This window comes from Convolutriloba macropyga, chromosome 10, assembly GCF_964194025.1.
Source record: "Convolutriloba macropyga chromosome 10, txConMacr16.3, whole genome shotgun sequence".
In the NCBI taxonomy this organism is placed as follows: Eukaryota; Metazoa; Xenacoelomorpha; order Acoela; family Convolutidae; genus Convolutriloba; species Convolutriloba macropyga.
In genome coordinates, this window is record NC_134477.1 from 1294674 (window position 1) to 1316279 (window position 21606).

At 36.2% G+C, this 21606-nt stretch overlaps 1 protein-coding gene across 1 annotated transcript in view; it reads right to left on the reverse strand.

Moving 5' to 3' along the window:
• Positions 1–14289: 14289 nt before the first annotated feature.
• Positions 14290–21606, reverse strand: part of LOC142348518 (uncharacterized) — a 33551-nt gene continuing 26234 nt past the window's right edge. The window contains exon 3 of the mRNA XM_075399892.1: positions 14290–14479. Within this exon, the coding sequence (XP_075256007.1) occupies positions 14290–14479 (190 nt within the window). The remainder of the gene's footprint in view (positions 14480–21606) is intronic.

Consider the following 21606-nt stretch of genomic DNA (forward strand, 5'->3'; position numbering starts at 1 on the left):
GAAAATTTTGTTTTACGTTTACAGTACTATTAAACTGTTGAAGTTTTGTTTACTGATGCTGGACATGTTGATAAATAGTTCTATTGTTTTGTTGATTTATTTTCCGTTTTTGCATCTAATCAAGATAATTCTAGCAGGTGCTTTTGCTACAGCCAGTTCCAATGTAAATTGTTTTAAACTGAGAACACAAAATGCCTTTATCAGAGAACCTAAGGAGGATTACATTCTTTTCGCTTTCGCTCATTGAATTTTCTTGTGCTAAACTTCTGAGCACAGAGAACCGATTGTGGTATCTGTTTTCAGTTGTTTGTGTGTTCTCATTTTCTATGAATCTTGATTGAAAAATAATATGATCTGATTGTTAATTTTCTGCCAGACTATTTATCCTTTAATTTTGCAAGTTTGTCTGAATTGATGCCATTTCTGTGAATATAAAGTGTCTTTCCAACAGGCAGTTGATCTTGGTTTAATTGATTGTTTTCTCAAGTTTTATTTGAGCTATTAAATGTTTGAATTATATCCCCAATGTGTCGGGATTTTCGATTCTTTAAGTAAAAATTGATAAAAATAGGCCATGCTGTCTGAATTCTCTAACGTTCAAATTCTAAAAACAGAGAGCCGATCGTGGAGTCTGTTTTTGTTGGTGTTTGCTCCGCCTTTATAAAATCATTGAAACTTTTTAAGAGAGCTCTAAAGTACGGTTCTTTTTGAAAGTTTCAATCGGTTCTCATTTTCATAAAGATCAAGTCAGTGTTATCTTAGAACTCGAATTCCGGCTTATTGGGCCAAAAAATTGTTCAAGAAGAACCAAACTCGGTATGGAGTATCCCCTCTGATTATGGAGTTTAAAACAAAGTTTTTTTGCTATGGCTGGCCTAGGAAAAAAGTTAGTATTTCATACGGAAATTTGCGAATTTCGCGAATAACGAATTTTAAAAATAGGTCTTTTTCACTGGGTGAGAAAGTTGTTCAAATTCAACCAAACTTGGTATAGAGTATCCCCTGTGTAGTTAGAGTATAGGATAAAAAGAATTTTTTGCTATAGCTTGCGTACGAAAAAAGTTAGGTTTTCATACGGAAATTTCCTGTTATTTCCGAATAATTTTGTATAAGTATTTTTAAAAATAGGTCTTTTTCATTGGGTCAAAAAGTTGTTGAAATGGAACCAAACTCAGTATGGAGTTTCCTCTGTATATGTGGAGTGTAAAACAAAAAGACTTTTTGCTATAGCTTTCCTCGGAAAAAAGTTAGTATTTCATACGGAAATTTGCGATTATTTCCAATACTTAAATTTTAAATATATTATTTTTCATCGGGAGAAGGAGTTGTTCAAATCGAACCAAACTGGGTATGGTGTATACCATGGGTACTTAGAATCTATATCAAAAAGAATTTTTGCTATAGCTTGCCTAGGAAAAAAGTTGGCTTTGCATACGGAAATTTGCGAATTTTGCGAAGAACGAATTTTGAAAATAGGTCTTTTCCATAGGGCCAAAAACTTCTTAAAATTGAACCAAACTCGATATGGAGTATCCCATGTGTATTTAAAGTGTAAAACAAAAAAAATGTTTGCTAAAGCTTGCCTAGGAAAAAAGTAAGTTTTTGTACGCATTTCATACGGAACTTTATGAATTTCGCGAATATCGAATTTTAAATATAGTTCTTTTTCATTGAGTCATAGAGTTGTTCAAATCAATCCAAACTTGGCGGGGAGTATCTCCTGTGTAGGTAATGTGTAGCAAAAAAAGAATTTTTGCTATAACTCGTGTAGCAAAATAGTAAGTTTTTCATACGGAGATTTGCGAATTTCGTGATTAGCGAATTTTAAAAATAGGTCTTTTTCATCGGGTCAAGAAATTGTTCAAATCAATCCAAACTCGGTGTGGAGTATCCCCTGTGTACGTAGAGTGTAGGATAAAAAGAATTTTTTGCTATAGCTTGCGTACGAAAAAAGTTTGGTTTTCATACGGAAATTTGCGAATTTCGCGAATAACGAATTTTAAAAATAGGTCTTTTTCATTGGGTCAGAAAGTTGTTCAAATTCAACCAAACTTGGTATAGAGTATCCCCTGTGTAGGTAGAGTGTAGGATAAAAAGAATTTTTTGCTATAGCTTGCGTACGAAAAAAGTTTGGTTTTCATACGGAAGTTTCCTTTTATTTCCGAATATTTTTGTATAAGTATTTTTAAAAATAGGTCTTTTTCATTGGGTCAAAAAGTTGTTGAAATGGAACCAAACTCAGTATGGAGTTTCCTCTGTATATGTGGAGTGTAAAACAAAAAGACTTTTTGCTATAGCTTTCCTCGGAAAAAAGTTAGTATTTCATACGGAAATTTGCGATTATTTCCAATACTTAAATTTTAAATATATTATTTTTCATCGGGAGAAGGAGTTGTTCAAATCGAACCAAACTGGGTATGGTGTATACCATGGGTACTTAGAATCTATATCAAAAAGAATTTTTGCTATAGCTTGCCTAGGAAAAAAGTTGGCTTTGCATACGGAAATTTGCGAATTTTGCGAAGAACGAATTTTGAAAATAGGTCTTTTCCATAGGGCCAAAAACTTCTTAAAATTGAACCAAACTCGATATGGAGTATCCCATGTGTATTTAAAGTGTAAAACAAAAAAAATGTTTGCTAAAGCTTGCCTAGGAAAAAAGTAAGTTTTTGTACGCATTTCATACGGAACTTTATGAATTTCGCGAATATCGAATTTTAAATATAGTTCTTTTTCATTGAGTCATAGAGTTGTTCAAATCAATCCAAACTTGGCGGGGAGTATCTCCTGTGTAGGTAATGTGTAGCAAAAAAAGAATTTTTGCTATAACTCGTGTAGCAAAATAGTAAGTTTTTCATACGGAGATTTGCGAATTTCGTGATTAGCGAATTTTAAAAATAGGTCTTTTTCATCGGGTCAAGAAATTGTTCAAATCAATCCAAACTCGGTGTGGAGTATCCCCTGTGTACGTAGAGTGTAGGATAAAAAGAATTTTTTGCTATAGCTTGCGTACGAAAAAAGTTTGGTTTTCATACGGAAATTTGCGAATTTCGCGAATAACGAATTTTAAAAATAGGTCTTTTTCATTGGGTCAGAAAGTTGTTCAAATTCAACCAAACTTGGTATAGAGTATCCCCTGTGTAGGTAGAGTGTAGGATAAAAAGAATTTTTTGCTATAGCTTGCGTACGAAAAAAGTTTGGTTTTCATACGGAAATTTCCTTTTATTTCCGAATATTTTTGTATAAGTATTTTTAAAAATAGGTCTTTTTCATTGGGTCAAAAAGTTGTTGAAATTGAACCAAACTCAATATGGAGTTCCCCTATACCAAAAATTTTGTGTGTATGTGGAGTGTAAAACAAAAAGACTTTTTGCTATAGCTTTCCTCGGAAAAAAGTTAGTATTTCATACGGAAGTTTGCGAATTTCGCGATTAGCGAATTTTAAAAATATTTTTTTCATCGGGTCAAGGAGTTGTCCAAATTTTGGTATGGACTGTTTTCTGTGTAGGTGGAGTGTAAAACAAAAAGCTTTTGGTATAGTTTGCCTAGGAAAAAAGTTAGCTTTTCATAAGGAAATTTGCGATTATTTCCAATACTTAATTTTTAAATATAGTATTTTTCATCGGGAGAAGGAGTTGTTCAAATCAAACCAAACTGGGTGTGGAGTATACCATGGGTACCTAAAATCTATAGCAAAAAGAATTTTTTTTATAGCTTGCCTAGGAAAAAAGTTGGCTTTGCATACGGAAATTTGCGAATTTTGCGAATAACGAATTTTGAAAATAGGTCTTTTTCGTAGGTTCAAAAACTTCTTAAAATTGAACCAAACTCGATATGAAGTATCCCATGTGTATCTAGAGTGTATAACAAAAAAATTTTGCTATAGCCTGCCTAGGAAAAAAGTAAGTTTTTCATACGCATTTCATACGGAACTTTTTTGAATTTCGCGAATAACGAATTTTAAATATAGTTCCTTTTCATTGAGTCATAGAGTTGTTCAAATCAATCCAAACTTGGCGTGCATTATCTCCTCTGTAGGTAGAGTGTAGCAAAAAAAAAGATTTTTAGCTATGACTTGTTTTGGAAAAAAGTAAGTTTTTCATACGGAGATTTGCGAATTTCCCGATTAGCGAATTTTAAAAATAGGTCTTTTTCATCGGGTCAAGAAATTGTTCAAATCAATCCAAACTTGGTGTGGAGTATCCCCTGTGTAGGTAGGGTGTTGTCGAAAAAGATTTTTTGCTATAACTTGTGTAGGAAAAAAGTTAGTTTTTCATACGGAAATTTGCGAATTTCGCGATTAGCGAATTTTATAAATAGGTCTTTTTCATCGGATCAAGAAATTGTTCAAATCAATCCAAACTTGGTGTGGAGTATCCCCTGTGTAGGTAGGGTGTTGGCGAAAAAGATTTTTTGCTATAACTTGTGTAGGAAAAAGTTAGTTTTTCATACGGAAATTTGCGAATTTCGCGATTAGCGAATTTTAAAAATAGGTCTTTTTCATCGGATCAAGAAATTGTTCAAATCAATCCAAACTTGGTGTGGAGTATCCCCTGTGTAGGTAGGGTGTTGGCGAAAAAGATTTTTTGCTATAACTTGTGCAGGAAAAAAGTTAGTTTTTCATACGGAAGTTTGCGAATTTCGCGATTAGCGAATTTTAAAAATAGGTCTTTTTCATCGGGTCAAGGAGTTGTCCAATTCAAACCAAACTATGTATGGAGTATCCCATGTGTAGGCTGAGTGTAACACGAAAATAATTTTTGCTAAAGCTTTCCCAGAAAAAAAGTAAGTATTTCAACCTGTTTGCTATTTTATATTTAGTGATTTATTTTATCTGGTGTTTGTCGTTTTGCTTGTTTTGGAGAACTGTGTAAGTGCGGTTTTTTTTACCGCAGTTCATCAGTACTCCTATAGTTTATTTCAGTAACTCCGCCACTGCCGGTCCCCAGCCCGGAATGAAAAAGGAGGAGGGAAGAACCACACAGATCATACTGGAAAATCTCAATGTCGATTTTTTTAAATCGGCTAGAGAAAAATTTCCGACAGTTCTTGCATAATCTTAATAATTCTTGCTTTCAAATCCGCTAAACTTGACAAATCTTGCTAAGATCTTGAAGATTCTTTCTTGTTTGTCTTATCAAGATCTTATTTCTTGAATTTCTTGCAAAGATCTTGCATGTCCGTACATATCTTGACGTTTTCTTATCAAGAATCTTACCAAGTTCTTATCAAGATTTGTCAAGTTTTAATATGCTTCTTATCAAGATGTTTCAAGTTTAATTTCACTGGGTAGCTAATCATAACAAGCAATAATATATTAGTTATTATATAACAGGTGAATAAATAAAAATATGTTATAAACACTGTCATTCTATACAAATACAAAATTATACATTTCAAATTTCGTTTTAAATTACATTTTAAAAAAGGAAAATGTCAAATATCATCATTATATTCAATGGCATAAATTCACACGATGTATTTAATTTTATTTGAAGTGTAAATTTGTAGAAGTGAAACTTATGACATAATGTCCCCTAGTACTTACCGTTCAATCACATACTTGTCTTGAGCCTAGTATCCCGCCATGGGGAAAACTATCTGTTCATAACTTTAGTAACTGCTTATTCAACTTCTTCATTTTGCACTTCGCAAGAAGTTGCCTACTTCAATCAATCTTCTTGCATCGCACTTTCAGATATAACTTGAGCGAACCAAATGGTGTCAGTGAATTCGCTAAGCAAAAATTTAGCTGCATATTTGGAAAGTCAACTTGCCTCATAAAAACCTATCTCTATTAATCGATGTACTCGTATCGCGAAATCAGGTACACAATTCAGTTTGTGTACGACAGTGTGAAAGCATGGCTTAAAAAATTTTGAAAGAGATCAGATAACTAACACCATGAAACTTGAAAAATGGCATTCGAAAATTTAAAAAATTTGAGGCGAAAGAATAGTAAAAGAATAGTAAACAGATTTAAGCAATTGATTTAGCCACACAAAAAAACCTTACTGGCTGAATTACACTCAACAAAGGGTACCACATCAGTTTAACAGAACTAGAATTTCAAGATCAAAATGCCGTGAAGTCTGAACGGGAACCCATTGAATTTGCCACTAACTGTGCATGTCGAGAATCCTTTAACGCTGCTCAGGCTCTTAACAGACCATAGAGCAGTTATTCTAACTTTTGAAATTAATTGGAAAAAAAACTAATTTTAAAAATGCCCCTCACCAACACAGTGAATATTGGCTGGTTCGGGGCCCTCCCAGCACTACGTCTTCATGAAGAATTTCGTATTGTTCAAATATATCAATAAAATGAAAATGCTATAAACAAACATTAGCTGAGAAAAAGGTAAAACAAAAGACAGACAGACAACTAATTGCAAAAGTAGATGGAGGGGCCTCCCTTCTTTAACAACAGCTTCTATTGAAGCAGCAACTATTGAGCGCCGCCTAAGTGTACTTGGGCCTCGAATGCAGAGGAGGGAGCTGCTTAGGAAAGCGAAGCTAATTTTTATCCTAATATTTGATATCACGTCAGCTTAGCTGTCCTCTTTTTGCTCAGAGCTTCGATGCCAGTTGCTTTCGCGTTTTTAAGCTGATGGGCCAGCTTCACCGGTGTTTTTTTAAGAGATTTGTTCTTTTTTGTAGATTTATGATACTTGCAGGCTTCGCCACTGCTTTCAGCGCAAGTTTTTGCTGGTGCGTTGGAAGTTTTGACATCAAATCAAGTATGTTTTGTTACCATCCTCTGCATACCAATTTTGAATTGTGAGACGATCGTCAAGAAGTTAAACTGTGGGATAATGACAATTCCAAACATCGACATTGCATGAGGGTCACCTTGGGTTGTACCTTCATGAGAGACACCGCCCTTCGCTTCTTCAGTAAGACTTCGGATGTTGGCATGTATTTATGAAAATCTTTGTATTCGTCAAAAGATCGTTTTGCTTAAATTGTGCTCAAGTTTTCCTCCTTAGCTTTGACTTCAAGACACGAAGTCTATGTCCCACTTTATCCTTTTCTCTTGCAATAGTTTCAATATTTGAGAAGTAAGCCTTTGTTCTTGTTCTTATAGGCATGAGATGAGGCAAAATTGTTGCGCAGTACATTGCCAAGTCCGCGTAAAGACTTTTCAGAGCGGCAGACATGATTTCATTACAGGTAACGTTGAATTTAAAGCCTGTCTTGTTTTTTGGCAGCGTAAAAATGCTTTTCAAGGAATAATTTGTTTGTAGATGTTCATGAGCTCTTTAAATTTCCGCGGGTTTAGAACAGGCTTCCCTAGCAGCTTGGGATTTCTCACTATTGACTACTGGATTGCTTAGAGTTGTTGCCAGTTGCTTTCGTTTCGCAGCTAACGCAGCGAAAGTTTATGATGTTCTCACCTAGCTCTGACTCCGCTACACTTAAGGTTCTCCGCTACACCAAATAATGCCACCAGAGATGGTTTGAACAATTCGAGTAGTCTGACTGCTCGCACATTAGTCGGTGGGATATAAATATTGTCGGCTTTTAGTAGTCTGACAAAATATGATTAATTAATGAGTGATGAATACAAAAATCAGGTTAAAAACAAGTAAACATACGGTTGCCTTAGAAAGAAAGTTGTATACAGAAGTGATTAAAAGGGAGAATTGAGTATGGAGACAAATTTGAATGGTTGGATGAAAATAGAGCAAAAGTTAGATTATTAGTTTGATTATTTATTAAAACGATTATTACCTTCCGACTGGGCGTCCGTGACTTGCTTGGTATAATACCTTCCGTAGCTTGATTGGTATACTGCTGGACAATGTACGATGTATAATATATATATATATATATATATATATATATATATATATATATATATATATCGAACTGAAAATTCAAACTTCAAAGGTTAAACCTGTACGAACCAAGGTACACGTAAACCGTCGGATGGATTGCTCATGAACGATAGGAGGGGCCATTTGATTTAAGGGCACAGCTTGGAAAAGTTTTTTGCGTGCAAAAAACAGCTCGTGGGGGGTTCGAACCCCGGACCTTCAGAACCTAAGTCTGACATCTTACCCAATAGGCTACAGAGGCTTTTATTTTCCTTTGGTCATAATAGCTTTTCCATTAGACACAAAATTTAGGTCACTATGTCGCAATGACAGCGACTTAGATCAATATTCACGAAATCAAGACCGAAACATTCACTCCTGAAGTCAAGGATGTTGTGAAACAAAAGCGCAAAATCCGTCGACAACAAATTTTGCATTTAAAAAAACTTGTTAACGTTAAAAGCTTCAATAACCGTTCGACAGCTAATAAAGAAAGGGGGTTTTGCTCTTACGCCGACTAGGACAATCAGATGGATGAGTAGTGATCCCCCACTATGAGACATCACTGCATCGTATATAACTTTTAAGACAAGGCACTATAGCTCTCTTAGAGCTGCGTCATGAGAATTAATTTTCTATATAAACTTAAACATCACTGCATCGTATATGATTTTAAGACAATAAACTATGACCCTCTTAGAGCTGCTCAATGAGAACTGAATTTCTAAACAAGTTAATTTGTTATGAATCTAGTCTCCCCTCACGCTCTATGGCACTGCAAGAACTAACAATCTCATTCGGTCGTTTGGAGCCACGGCACCCTCTGAGGCATATGATAGCGCTGCACAGTAAACTTTTTCTCGTGCGTATGTAGGTTATTGCGTCCGAGTATGATTCGTTTTTTCGGCATTTTTGCTAGCCAGTTGTTTTATAGTGCGCATTGCGGACGGTCTTGCGCCGCATGCAGGAAAGCACGATCGGAACGAAGTTACTCTTCTCGACGTCAAATATTCGTTGCTCATACTTGAGGCACTTCAAAGACATGATATTTGTACGCTTCTACAAAGTTTTTCGGTCATGACATGGCAAGTGGGTTAGCGATCATCACGTCGAAGAAGTAACGACTGAACCTGGACCCCCATAGGTCATTAGCTTTAATGTCTAGTCGCGCGTTTTCATCATGCTAGTAGTTTTGTGTAAAGGACTTCTCTTGAAGCAACTGAAGAGTCGGCTCAGCTTCGACATCACAGCAAACGGCTTGCATGATCTTAAAGGTGTCTCGGATCTGCCTCATGTGTGTATACACACCCTTCGCACAGTGGAGAGCATTAATAGGGTGAACATTGCACCACATGGACAATTAATGATCGTATTTTTGGCCTCAATGTTATATGTAATGCAAAGCACGTCTCAACAATCTGACTTCGTTAGAGTGAAAAGGTAACGCTTAAACGGTAGAGCTGTGAGGCAGTTCGAGGCTCCTTTCAATAAGATCCTTCTTACGCGATCAAAAATTAAGGCGAGCGGTTCATTGGCCGTGCAATATGCGTTCATGGTTGAGATGAGCATTTGCTCGATCCTCATCTTCAAGAGGAGCGCATGCGGTCAGCGGCGTACTCCGTTTCGTAATCATGGGCTTCTTGATGTTAAGTCGGCTATCCCGGGTTGGTAGCGAATACAGTCGCCGTGCGGATTGAGACACCAGATTGTCAAAGAACAACGTAAGGACGTGCGCATGGATATTGGATCTTCCGTGAGTTTGGCGTTGTCCCAGACACGAAATTGAATTTTTGTTTCACGCCTCTTGTGAGGCATACTTAAGCGTTTTGACGGGATTTTTTTACGAATTGCCCTTTTTTCAACGAATTTCCATACTTTCCAGCTGTGTTTACCTTAAAGGTCTCATAAGCGTTCTCATTGCCTATTACACATCCTAGAACGAGACAGCCGTCAACAAATTCAACTGCCGTGCCCTCAAAGAACTTGGAAGCTTTGAGCTTGAAGCCTCTTCTACTATTACTTGACACTTCGGGGCATTCACGGTGTAGCCAAAACAGCTACCATGTTCATTGAGTTGTAAAAAGAACAAGAATAAGTCTGTCTCCAAACGTCGTACTGCGCTGCCGTCGCTGCGTACCATTTTTGCAACACGAGCATATTCTGGACAAACCTGAGCAAGGGAAGGGTGGTTACTCCATACATAGCCATAATAATGGGTTCCCCTTGAATTGTGCCCTCTAGGGTCTGCAGTGCTTTACCTAAGACATATAAATCTGACGGGGCTGAATATGAGTTTTGAACAACAAAACGAACGACGGGAAAAATTCTCTTGATATTTTCAACTGCCAAGTTACGGTTGAGGCAGTTGAAGGCATTTGTTGCGTCTATCAGGAGAACAGACTCATTTTCAGCTTCATTTTCTGCCCAAGAAGCGTAGGTGGTTTTCGATAAGCTTTATGATGCATTTGCCTATGATGAGACGAAGAGCCTCTCCTACGCCAATAGGTCGAACAACGCGGTTTTTGCTTAAGGGGATTAGTCTGCATGCGTTGAAAGCTTCATGAGATACATGCAGATACTTTTTCAGCTGCCAGACAAATAGCAATTTTGGCTGCCGTTTTCGCTATGTTTGCTGAAACTCCTTTGAAACAAGTGAAAATTCGTCTCCACTCGTTTGCGTCTAAACCAGGCGGTCCGTGGATGCCATGTATTTTCAAGGCTGCCTTTTTAACTAACGATGCACCTATGTTTTCGAAGATGCACCTATCTTTTCGAAGATGCACCTATGTTCTCTTTGAACAACTCATATACAGTTTTTCCGTTAATTGTATCGTTTGATAATATCCCGGATGATTGTTCACTAGTGAGGCACTTAATGGCGTTCGAAATTTTTCCGGTCTCCATGAAGTTGTTGAACTGTTTCACTTCATCAGTTTTGGGGGGTCTAACGAAGTTTGAGTCAAAACAGATGATTCTCGGAGCAAACGGAAGGTAAAACCTATTTCAAAAAACTTCTCCGATAAGAGACTCATCAATGGCTCCACAACAAAATTGCCCCCATGTCGATTTAAGAAACCTACAAGTACCACGAACAGTTCAAAAAGCACGAGGAACATCGTGGTGTCGAAAACACAAACTGTAACCCGATTGTCGTTTCCAGGCACCTGCAATTCTTTTGCTGATTTTCTACCGCGAAAGCCATCAAGAGAATAGCGACTAAACTGGGCAAAAAATCTGACGATTCTTACTCGCTTTCATCGAGATCTAATAAGAAATTCGCTGTTACGAAGCTCATATGTATTTGCGGATACCGGCCCCCTGTTGACTGTCAACGCTCGACAGAAGCAGTCGTTTAGAGGGTAATAATACTTAAATAGAATAAGATAACAGTGCTGTGTGGTGCTTGCGGGTCTTTCCCATTATAGCCCCCCCCCCATGAAATTATAGCCCCCCATTATGGTATAATTACCATGATGGGGGGGGGGGCTTTAGGTTATCTGACCACTAAGCTGGAGGGGGGCTATAATGGGAAAGACCCGTGCTTGCAATGTTTCTTTTGATTGCATATTCATTCCTACTCGTTCTCTTTTCAAATTAATTGCGTTCGATACTATTGCTGATCACTGTCAAAATTTATATTTTCACATAGTTTTCTGGCCGCCTCCGAGTTGACTGACGACCCTTTTTGGGGAGGGGCTCTCTTTTAAATTACCTGATTTCTACCTGCTATACAGCGTATTCATATTCAGTACAAATCCCGAATTAAATTTACAAAAATTAGGTGTCTTTATTTTAAAAAAGGTCTGATCTATTCTGTTTTGCCCCCAGCTTAGTGAGCATAAATTTTTTACGACCCATGCGCACGTTGCAATTTTCTTACAGAGTAACGTGCTATAGGACAACATATAATTTGTAACTGGGGGGTCATAAAAAACACATTGGCGAAACAGAATAGATCCAAAAGATCAATTAAAAGAAGGGCCCTCCCCTAAAAGGGCAGTCGGTTAACTCGGGGGCAGCAAGTCAACTCCTATGTATAATTATTAATCCTGACAGTAGTCAAAAATTAAAAAGAATCAGAAACGAAAGATAGAGAAAATGACAAGCATCACAATTATAAACATAGCCGGCAGATTGCCGGAAAAAAGCCGCGATAGACGCTTGTGGCCTATAATGAATTGAAACAACTAAAGAAATAAGATGAAGATTGACCAGACTCTAATAATCAAGAATTAGGGCAGATAAGTGTGGCACTACTTAGATGCACACTATCGGCCTTTAATTAGTAAATGTTCATAAAAAGTTCCATAAGTGAGTTCAGAAGTCATTTTTTTAACGAGGCAAGTCACGCAATTGACCTAAAATTAGAAATGACGTCAGGAACACAAATTTTAACTGCAAAGCAGTAGAAGTCACTTACGTTATTGAAAAAGTCAATTCCAAGAAGTCAGGGTAAGACGAAACAAAAATCTGTTAGACGAAGTAAAAAACATAGCAGGACAAGTCCTGAAATACAATTGAAAGAAAAGAATGACAAACCTAGAAGTACTCCACCTGACCAGCAGATCAATTGAAAAACGCCAGCCAAAACACAAACGAAATCATCTCGAAAAATTGAGAAACAAACAATCTAAACAAATTAAATAAATATATACTCATTGCTAAAACTCTTGAAGCTTTTATACCACTAAGGCACTGAAGCAAGAAAAACTGAATAAAAGACAAATGTTTTAAAAAACAACTTTTGTTTTTTAAAACATTTGTTTTTAAAACAAATGTTTTTAAAAAACAACAAAAAAAATTGCAAACTTTATTAAGCAATTTTTTTAAACTCGAAAGGTTAAATTGTTGAAAAAAAAATCCATTGAACTTAACAACCATGCAGTAACTTTTCATCAGACCGTGGAATAGGTTTTCTGGCACTTGAGAATGGGCAATTATCAAAAACTGACAAAAATTTTAGGAAATTTTAAAAAAAGTCGCAGATTTTATCAAAAAAATGCTAAAACTCGAGACATTTAAAAGTTTAAAACCAATCCATTGTAACTAAAAACTATGCAGTGCCCTATTGTTCAACCTTAAAGGATATTTCCTGTTCCCTGAAGCTGGAAACTTAAAAAAGGAAAAAAAATTCAAAAAACTTGAAAAAAATTGGTATCATTTTGCGTGTTTGTAGTAGCAAAACACATAGCTCATAAAATGATTGACTAATTGAACAAAAAACTGCAAAAATATTACGAAAAATATGAAAAAATGCACCATTTTGAGCCCTAAAAATGACCTTTTAACCTTAAATTAGGGCCATCCCAGCAGCTGCACCACTCTAAGCACTTGAAGGACTACTAAAGCCCACTTTGGGCCTCTAAAGAAACTTAATTCCCGCTGGGCTTTTCCTGTTTATCCTGTTTTGAATGATCAAAATCATTGAAAAATGTGTGAACACATCTTTAAAAAAAACGAAGCGCCCCAATACAATTCAAATTCTTTGAATTGTAAAAAATTAGGAGCTCAATAATAGCCGCCTGGAATTGCTGACGCGGCTATTAATCAACAGATATAATAAATAGTAATCAAAATATAATAGGTAGTAATTTTAAATACGAATTACAAAACTATAGAAGCATTTAGGGAGAAAGGAAACTTGTCTTTAACCGTGCATGTCAAGAATCCTTTAACGCTGCTCAAGCTCTTAACACCATAGAGCAGTTAGTCTCACTTTACATATTTTTGGGACAAAAACTAAATTAAATTTTTTTTTAATCTTCAAAAATGTAAATTTAAAGTTATAACCACAACAAAAACGTTTGATTAAATATTTACTTTTTAAAAATTGCCAAATAAATATATGAATAGTTTGGTCTTTATACTTCAGTGGAAAAAATTCCTAAAGCCTCTTACTTGTCTATCTATTGGAACAAGTTCATGCAGTTTGACCATTTCGCTGCTTAGTTTTTCCTTAAATTTGTTTTTTGTTTTCTCTTTTCGGATTTCAATTAGCAAATTGTTCCAATTCCAATAAAAATTTCTCATCAGTGACCTGTCACTCCATTTGGATTGGCACTTATTCTTTGGAAAAAAACTATTCTTTGGCACTTATTCTTTTGGATTGGCACTTATTCTTTGGAAAGGCCCCACGCAAACACTGGGTTAACATTGGCTGGTTCGGTGCCGTCTCAACACTACGTTTTCATAAATCTACAATTGTTCCTATTGACTCTTCTACCGTATGTTGCCGGAGGCAGAGTGTGGAGCTACCTAAAAGCTACCCCTTCTGCTACGTAAAATTATGTTTGAAAAAAATTGAGTTCCGGAGAACTTTTGGTACCGAGCAGTAAAACTGGGCAATTGTTTCAACAATCAATTCTTTACTACTAAGACAACAGCTCCCCTTCTAATAAAGTTCTACTCAGCTTTTCAAAAATAAACAACTTGAAAAGCTGAGTAGAACTCCGAGGTTTAGTCATAATATTTTACTTACAGAGACCGGGAGCACCAGTTGGCATTTTGGGAACTTGATCTCTCTCTAATCCATCCAACAAGGCAGTCCAGGCTGTGTTTGCACACTTGGCTATTGCACAGTATAAAAGACTTTGTCTGGGGAAATAAGCGAATCTATCTGGCAGAACTGTTGCTCCATTCATGGAATCGGTTGCAAATTCACTAAATACATAAGAGCTACTAACTTTAAAACAGTTTCCGCATATTTCTGATTGAACATTTCAACGATACAATGAGTTAATCAGTATCCGAATGTCAAGCGTTATCGCTGAGTTGGTGGGGGCAAATTATGCGAAAAACCCACAATCAAAAGAATTTGGTCAACTGAAAATTTGGATTTTTTTAGTTTGTCCCCCCCCCCCCCCAGTACGTTATGGATCCCAGTTACAGAGCACGTGTCATTGCATAATAATTAATGATGTAAAAAATATTGCATGAGCGTCTGGGGGGTGCAAATAAAATGAACCCAGTAGGCTGGGGAGTACAAACGGAAAAGATCCGTAAACTTTTAGCCATTAAAAGACGCAAATGAAGGCATTGAAGTTAATCCTTCACTTAGAACAAAAGCGAATTTAAGAAAGGCCCCTCCCAACACTGGGTGAATATTGGCTGGTCCCAGCGCTACGTCTTGATAAAGCATTTCGTATTATTCAAATCTATCAATAAATTGTTAATATTATACAAACATCAGCGGAGAAAAAAGTAAAACGTAAATCTTTACTATGTGGAGATTGAGTCTGAATATCTCCACGACAGCACTTGCAACTTCTATGCAGTTTTAGCAGGCTATTCAGGGTCATTTCAATATCTATAGCAATGGAAAAATACGGGAGATTTATAAACATTTTCACATATCTGAACGACGGCAACAGCGCAAAACGCGTCATCTGAATTGTAATAAACCCAGGGTTTTTTTAAATTGAAACATGTAAATTACTCGGAATATAACCCTACGGTTAGATATATACATGCTTTGAGATGTTAAATAAATTAATTATCATTGTCATTAATATAATAATCTTCAAATTGTGGCTGTTCGTTCTCATAGGTAAAAATAGGATTTGAAGGCTCCTATTTGTCTATTAACGGGTACTTTCTTGTGTTGATCGAGCAAAAACTCGGTTGAAATTTTTTTAAAGAGTTTTACTGTTAAAAGTTCTTATTGAAGAGGGCAATTTGTTCCATTTTTGAACGCTTTTCAAGATTAAAGATTTGGGATCTTTTCCGTTTGTGCCCCCCCCCCCCAGCTTAGTGGGCGCATATTATTTGCATCCCCTTGACGCACGTGCCATATTTTCACATAGTGATTTACTATGTAATGGCACGTGCTCTGTAACTGGGGGGAGCATAACGTACTGGGGGGGCACAAACGGAAAAGATCCAAGATTTGTTACTCCACTTTGTTTTCGTCTTCTATAATAATTTGATTTGTTCTCTTGTTCTGTCCAGCGTCATAGCGACTAGTAAACATTTTAAAATTTGCGGATGTTTCCTAGTGTCTTATATCTGTTTACAGCTTCATTAGGCTAACTTTTGAGATAAACAATTCGGCTGGCAGGACACGATCCTTAACGAGAAGACCAATGGAGTTGTCAAATTTTTATTCCCCAGTCAATTTGCCTGTTTATGCGGTTTGTTTTTTCGCTGTAAGAGTCTGAAGGAATGCTCCACTGAAAGAAAGATGAGTGAGTACAACTGACTTGAAGACGTCAATTCTCACTTTCAAAGGAATTTGATTTCTTACAAGATACAAAGAACGAATTGCATCAGCTATTTTGCTTAAAACCGAGTTCAGGTGATTTTCAAAGGCTAGGTTTGAATCAATTTGTACTCCCAGATAACGACATGCACGAGCTGGTTTGATAACCTCGCCTTTGAAAGAAAACTCTGGATCCCAATTAGTATTATTTGTAAAGAATAACATCTCTTTTATCGGCATTTAAAGTGAGTTGGTTCTCTGTCAGGTATTTGTCTGTTTGTTCTAATATTTTTTCAATTTTTTGTGGAATATTTTAATTACGTTCAAAATTTCATATAATACAAGTGTCATCCGCAAGTTGAACCACATCATTTTCACCTTCAAGTTTTTCAGAAAAATCGTTGGCATATAACAGAAAAATAAGAGGTCCTAACACAGTTCTTTGTGGAACATAATGATTAATACAGAGGAAAAGAGATTAATACAGATTAATATGATAAATACGGATTTTTACATTACAGAGGAAACATAACTAAAGTGGTGGGAAAAATTTTTTATTTTCACATCTCTAAACAACCAGCGTTGTTTACCTGAACTTATGTCGGGTTTTGATAAAATCTTTAGTCAAGCAACACTAAATTTTTCACCAAAAATACGTGACCTGCACATCGTGTTCACAACGCGAAATTGAAAATCATGCTTCCCCACCCTGAAATCATCTTTCGATAAGAACCTGGAATCTCAAGTGGTATATGAAAAAAAATTAATAGATGTTGATCCATCTATGTTGAGCAGACAATCCTAACTGTTACCACAAGGATAGTTGTAGTAAAAGACTCAAGAAAATAATAGAAGTAATAAAAGATACTTTCAATATCAGAAAATCAAAAGAAGTTTTCACAGATGGGTCAACACCTTGCTGAATGTTGAGGCTCCACGAGTACAATTGAATAGAAAATTCTGGATGTCTGTCGCTCAGTAGAAAAAAAATAATGACAAAAAACTACATACATCAGCAAGTTGAAGCCGGGCTAGACACACGCAAATATCGGGAGCTGGAACTCACACTAAAATATTAGTTAAAATCATAATTTGACTAAAACAAAGGAAAATATATTTTGTGCATGACAAATGCGAAATATGCAAAACCCTCCTTAGCCGTATGTTTAGTGTTTTACCCAGGAATACAAAAAACCTGGTCAAAGTTTTTTTAATTTTTTTTCCTAGAAATGTACAACTGTTCATTTTTCTGTTCACAAATTGCGAAACTGTTTTAATAAGACGAAGAAAATTAATTTCGAAACAATTCGTTTTAGAAGTTGAATTAACAAACTCCTGCTTCAACTTTGAAATTCGGAAAGAAGTTACAAATTCCTGTGATTCCTTTATTTTTACCTCTCGGACGTTTAAAAACTGCCCACAATAAATTTAAGAATCTCTTTGTCCAAATGTTTCCAATCACATACTGACCAAATACGAGTGTCCAATTTTTAGATTTATACAAATTGCACACTTGTATTAGCCTAATTTTTGTGAAAAACTCATTAAATAGATTAACGGTAGATAGGAACACAAATCAAGTTCATTTTTCCTGTCCAAGAGTGCCCGATTGGGTTCTACCGGACATTCCTAAGCATTCCGATATAATCCAAGTCCCGTCCGTTCCTAGCTTGGACGGATGATATCCGATGAGATTCCACACATTCAAAACATCATTCCAAATGAATTTATTGATTGCAGACCCACAAAAAAACCTAATCTTTCATAAATTTAAACTGTTTATCACTCCGCCGAGCGCAACTACCACACACGTCCCAATATTTTCCTCAAAAAGACTTTAACAATACAATCGTTTTATTCATCCGTGGTACCTATTTATTCTACGGCGAGCGACTTACTGTCAAAGTGTCGAAGAACTCGGAAAGCTTGCAAACGAAGTAGTGCTAGTAGCAGAAGAAGTTTTTGTTATTGGAGTACCATCACGAGGAGAACCGACAAAGCGTTCAGTTGCTACAAACAATCTGATTCAGTCTTTGAGTTGCAGCGCGAAGTCCGACAGTGCCCATTTGGGTCCTACTGGACATTATTCATTTTTTTTGTATTAAATTTGGGGAAAAGCTTAAATATAAACGATGAGCCCACCTACTGGAAGATCGCAGAACGAGCAATCAGAAACACTCACAACCAAATGCGAAACATGCGCATACAATATAAATAAAAATCAGGCCGTTTGTAGGTGCATATCTTTTGATAAGACTATGCATATGACATTGAAATGTACAAAAATGAGTGAACAAGTCGTAGCTGCTCTACATGAAGTAAATGTTGACATCCTTCTCCTCTGCGTGTCCTTGAACAAAGGAGATAATGTTATTGATGCCGTGAAAAGTCATCAAAACAACAAAACCAGCGCAGACAATCAAGAAGTTCTCACAAGTGTGCCCCCCCCCCCCAAAACATTGAGAGAAAAATAAATGAAAAGTTTAAAATATCACCCACACCAACGAGAGGACCACAGGAATCTCTAACCAAGAATAAAGAGGTCTCAAACAAGCGATTAGTTGAAGACAACTATGTATGGATCCGAGGAATTGAATAGAGCAAAATTGAGGACCAGAGAAAAAGGGCTGAGTCATACAGATCAGAAGTAAATGCAATAATGAACTTCCTGAACATTAACACCTAAATCAACAACTGCCGTCAACCCAGTACATACAATGAGAAAACAAATTCAGACAAATCTGTATGAAACTCGCTAACAGCTGGGACAAACGTATCTTAACAATGTCTCTATCAAAACTGCGGAACTAAAAAATTAAAGTGTACATAAGCAAATTATTCACAACACAAGAAGTACAAGATGAGAACAAACTACTGAAAAGAAGACTCAAGCTGCTCCAAACGGCGAATATCAACAGAAACTAAATAAAGATCCAAAATCAAAAGCTCCTTGAGAAATTCAACAATGACTGATTTGAAGATTGGGAGGATTGACTAAATCACCTGAACAAAGCTGAGATTACATTTGTTACTTTCAATGTCGGAAGCATTCTGGAGCTCAAGCGAAGATTTCGTCTTGCGAACTCTTTACTATTTCAAATTTATGACATTATATGCCTCATGGAAACCTGGCCCAGTGACGCAGTCCCAAACGAAGCTGTTTTTTTAAAGGTTACGTAATTTTTCTGCCAAGATCGATTATCTGATGTTAGGAAAACAAAACACGAAGGCGTCCTTGTTGCAGTCAAATAATCTCTGAAGGCAATAGACATCTCTCCAAGACCCAAACTTGTAGACACCGATATATTAAATATATCTACAAGTAACTCTTACTTTATAATTGCATGTATTTATAATCCACCAAAAAGCAGCCGCTACAGATGGAATCTCGACACATTCCAGCTTTTTTTTCAATCAATTGACAAATAAAGAAAAATTTAGGGAATGCAATTCAAAAAATATTACAGGTGATATTGTTTTTGTAAACTCCGACTGGAGAACAATGAATTCAAGCGATAAGTATGAAAATGACTCTCTAAACTTCTTGACTGAACTTAACTTTTACTTTGAAGAAGTATTCGACTTCAGAGACCTAACGGCTAATATTAAACAACTAGCTGTGTATTTGGTAAACGAGCCCCAGTTCTGGATAGAGTCTAAAATTGATAACACTCTAGGCAGCCAATACAAAATAGGCAACGCTAGGTGCTCAGACAATTACCCATTTCAAAAAATTCTTTTCCTATATCGACAAATTGGAAACAAGTCGATTGACGAAATTTGCTCTAAACACATTCCATTGGCAAAAACAAAACGAGATGGTCTTAGAGAGACCAATTCAATTGTATTGCTACAGTAATATTGACGAATTCTCGAATCAGTGGTACCGCTGGTTCAAAAAACTATTGAATGAAAGCGTCCAACAAGTGAAAACTCACAGAGCAATCCTGCCTCCCTGGATCTCTAAGGAAAGGTCACCACATCTCATCAAAAAATTAGACACACTGCAACAAAAAAATACGAAAAAACAACAACCAAGGAACACTATCCAAAAACATTCAAATGAATAATGAAATATCTAAAACAACGACAGAAGATCAACTAGAGTATGAAACTGGAGGTTTCACCTCCAAAAAATTCAACGAAACGCAAGGTTTCCTAAGAACAGCTGAAGCACCACCACCGTATCCGAACGAAATGTTTCACGGTCAAAACAGAGCTACAGACAACTTGAACAAAGCCAAACTTTTCAACTAGTTTTTTCATTATGTATGCAGCTCGAAAACCAAAACTACCAAACAAAATTTCTCTAAAATGATTCCTAACATAAATCCTTGCACAAGAGTTCAGATTAGCCCAATTTTAAAGAAAATAGACATTAGTAAAAGCAAAGTTCTGGATGGAATAGGAAACGGAATCCTAAAACAACTTTCAACTAGTCTGAGTGTCTCATTACATTGTATTTTGAAAACCTGCCTTAACAAAGGAAAATATCCCTCCCAATGGAAGGAATATGTTGTTGAATCAATTTATAAGGACGAGAACAATACTGCCATCCATGACTAGAGACCTATAAATTGTCTCTCTTGCCAATCAAATGTTTTTGAAAATACAATTTTTGGTGGCCTTTTCAATTGTAATAACGATCAGATTCACGACTCACAATACGGTTTGCCGGCGAAACGCTCAACCACTGCCAGTTTCTGTGTTTTCTTAATAAAATAAACACTTTCAATGACCAAAACTGACAGAAGAGTTAGCGGTCTTCTATCTAGATTTTCAAAAGGCGTTCAACAAAGTACCCCACAGTAAACTTTTGGACAGACTATTTACCCAGGGAGTTGGCGGCAAAGCGTTAGACATCATTGCATACTATCTTACTGACAGAAAACAACAAGTACAGATTAACTAAATTTTTATAGTTTTTAATCGTTACAAAAGGAGTCCCCCAGAGGGGCTCTCATTGTGCCACTACTGTTTCTTGCCTATAAAAATGACCTCCCAGAATTGATAGGTATTAGTATTTCACACATATATATATATACATACATATATATATATATATATATATATATATATATATATATATATATATATATATATATATATAGGTCGACGACTACAAACTGATCAATAACAACTATAATTTGCTCGAAAAGGATTTGGATAAAATAGTTTTCTGATGCCTAGAAAACGAAATGTTCTATCACGAAGACAAACGTAGCATACTTTTTACCTAGAAAAACTGACCAGGTAAAATGTGTGACCAAATCGTTAAACTCATGAACAGTCAAAAAGATTTAGGTGTCGTAGTCACGGAAAATCTCACCTGGACAACGAACGCGAATAGAGGTCTTTCCCAAGCAATGCGAGCACTCTGGTAAATAAAAAGAAATATATCAAACAAAACGTCAGTTATTACCATCTAAACGCGTAAAAAGGCTACGTTGTCCCCATTATATCATAAGCGAGCGAGGTATGCCACCCTAACAAGAGAGATCTAGTCTTGCTAGAGGAACTCTGAATATTCCACCTCTTGCAATGTACCTAAAACTCCACAGTCTCTTACTTTACTGTAATTTTGTCGACG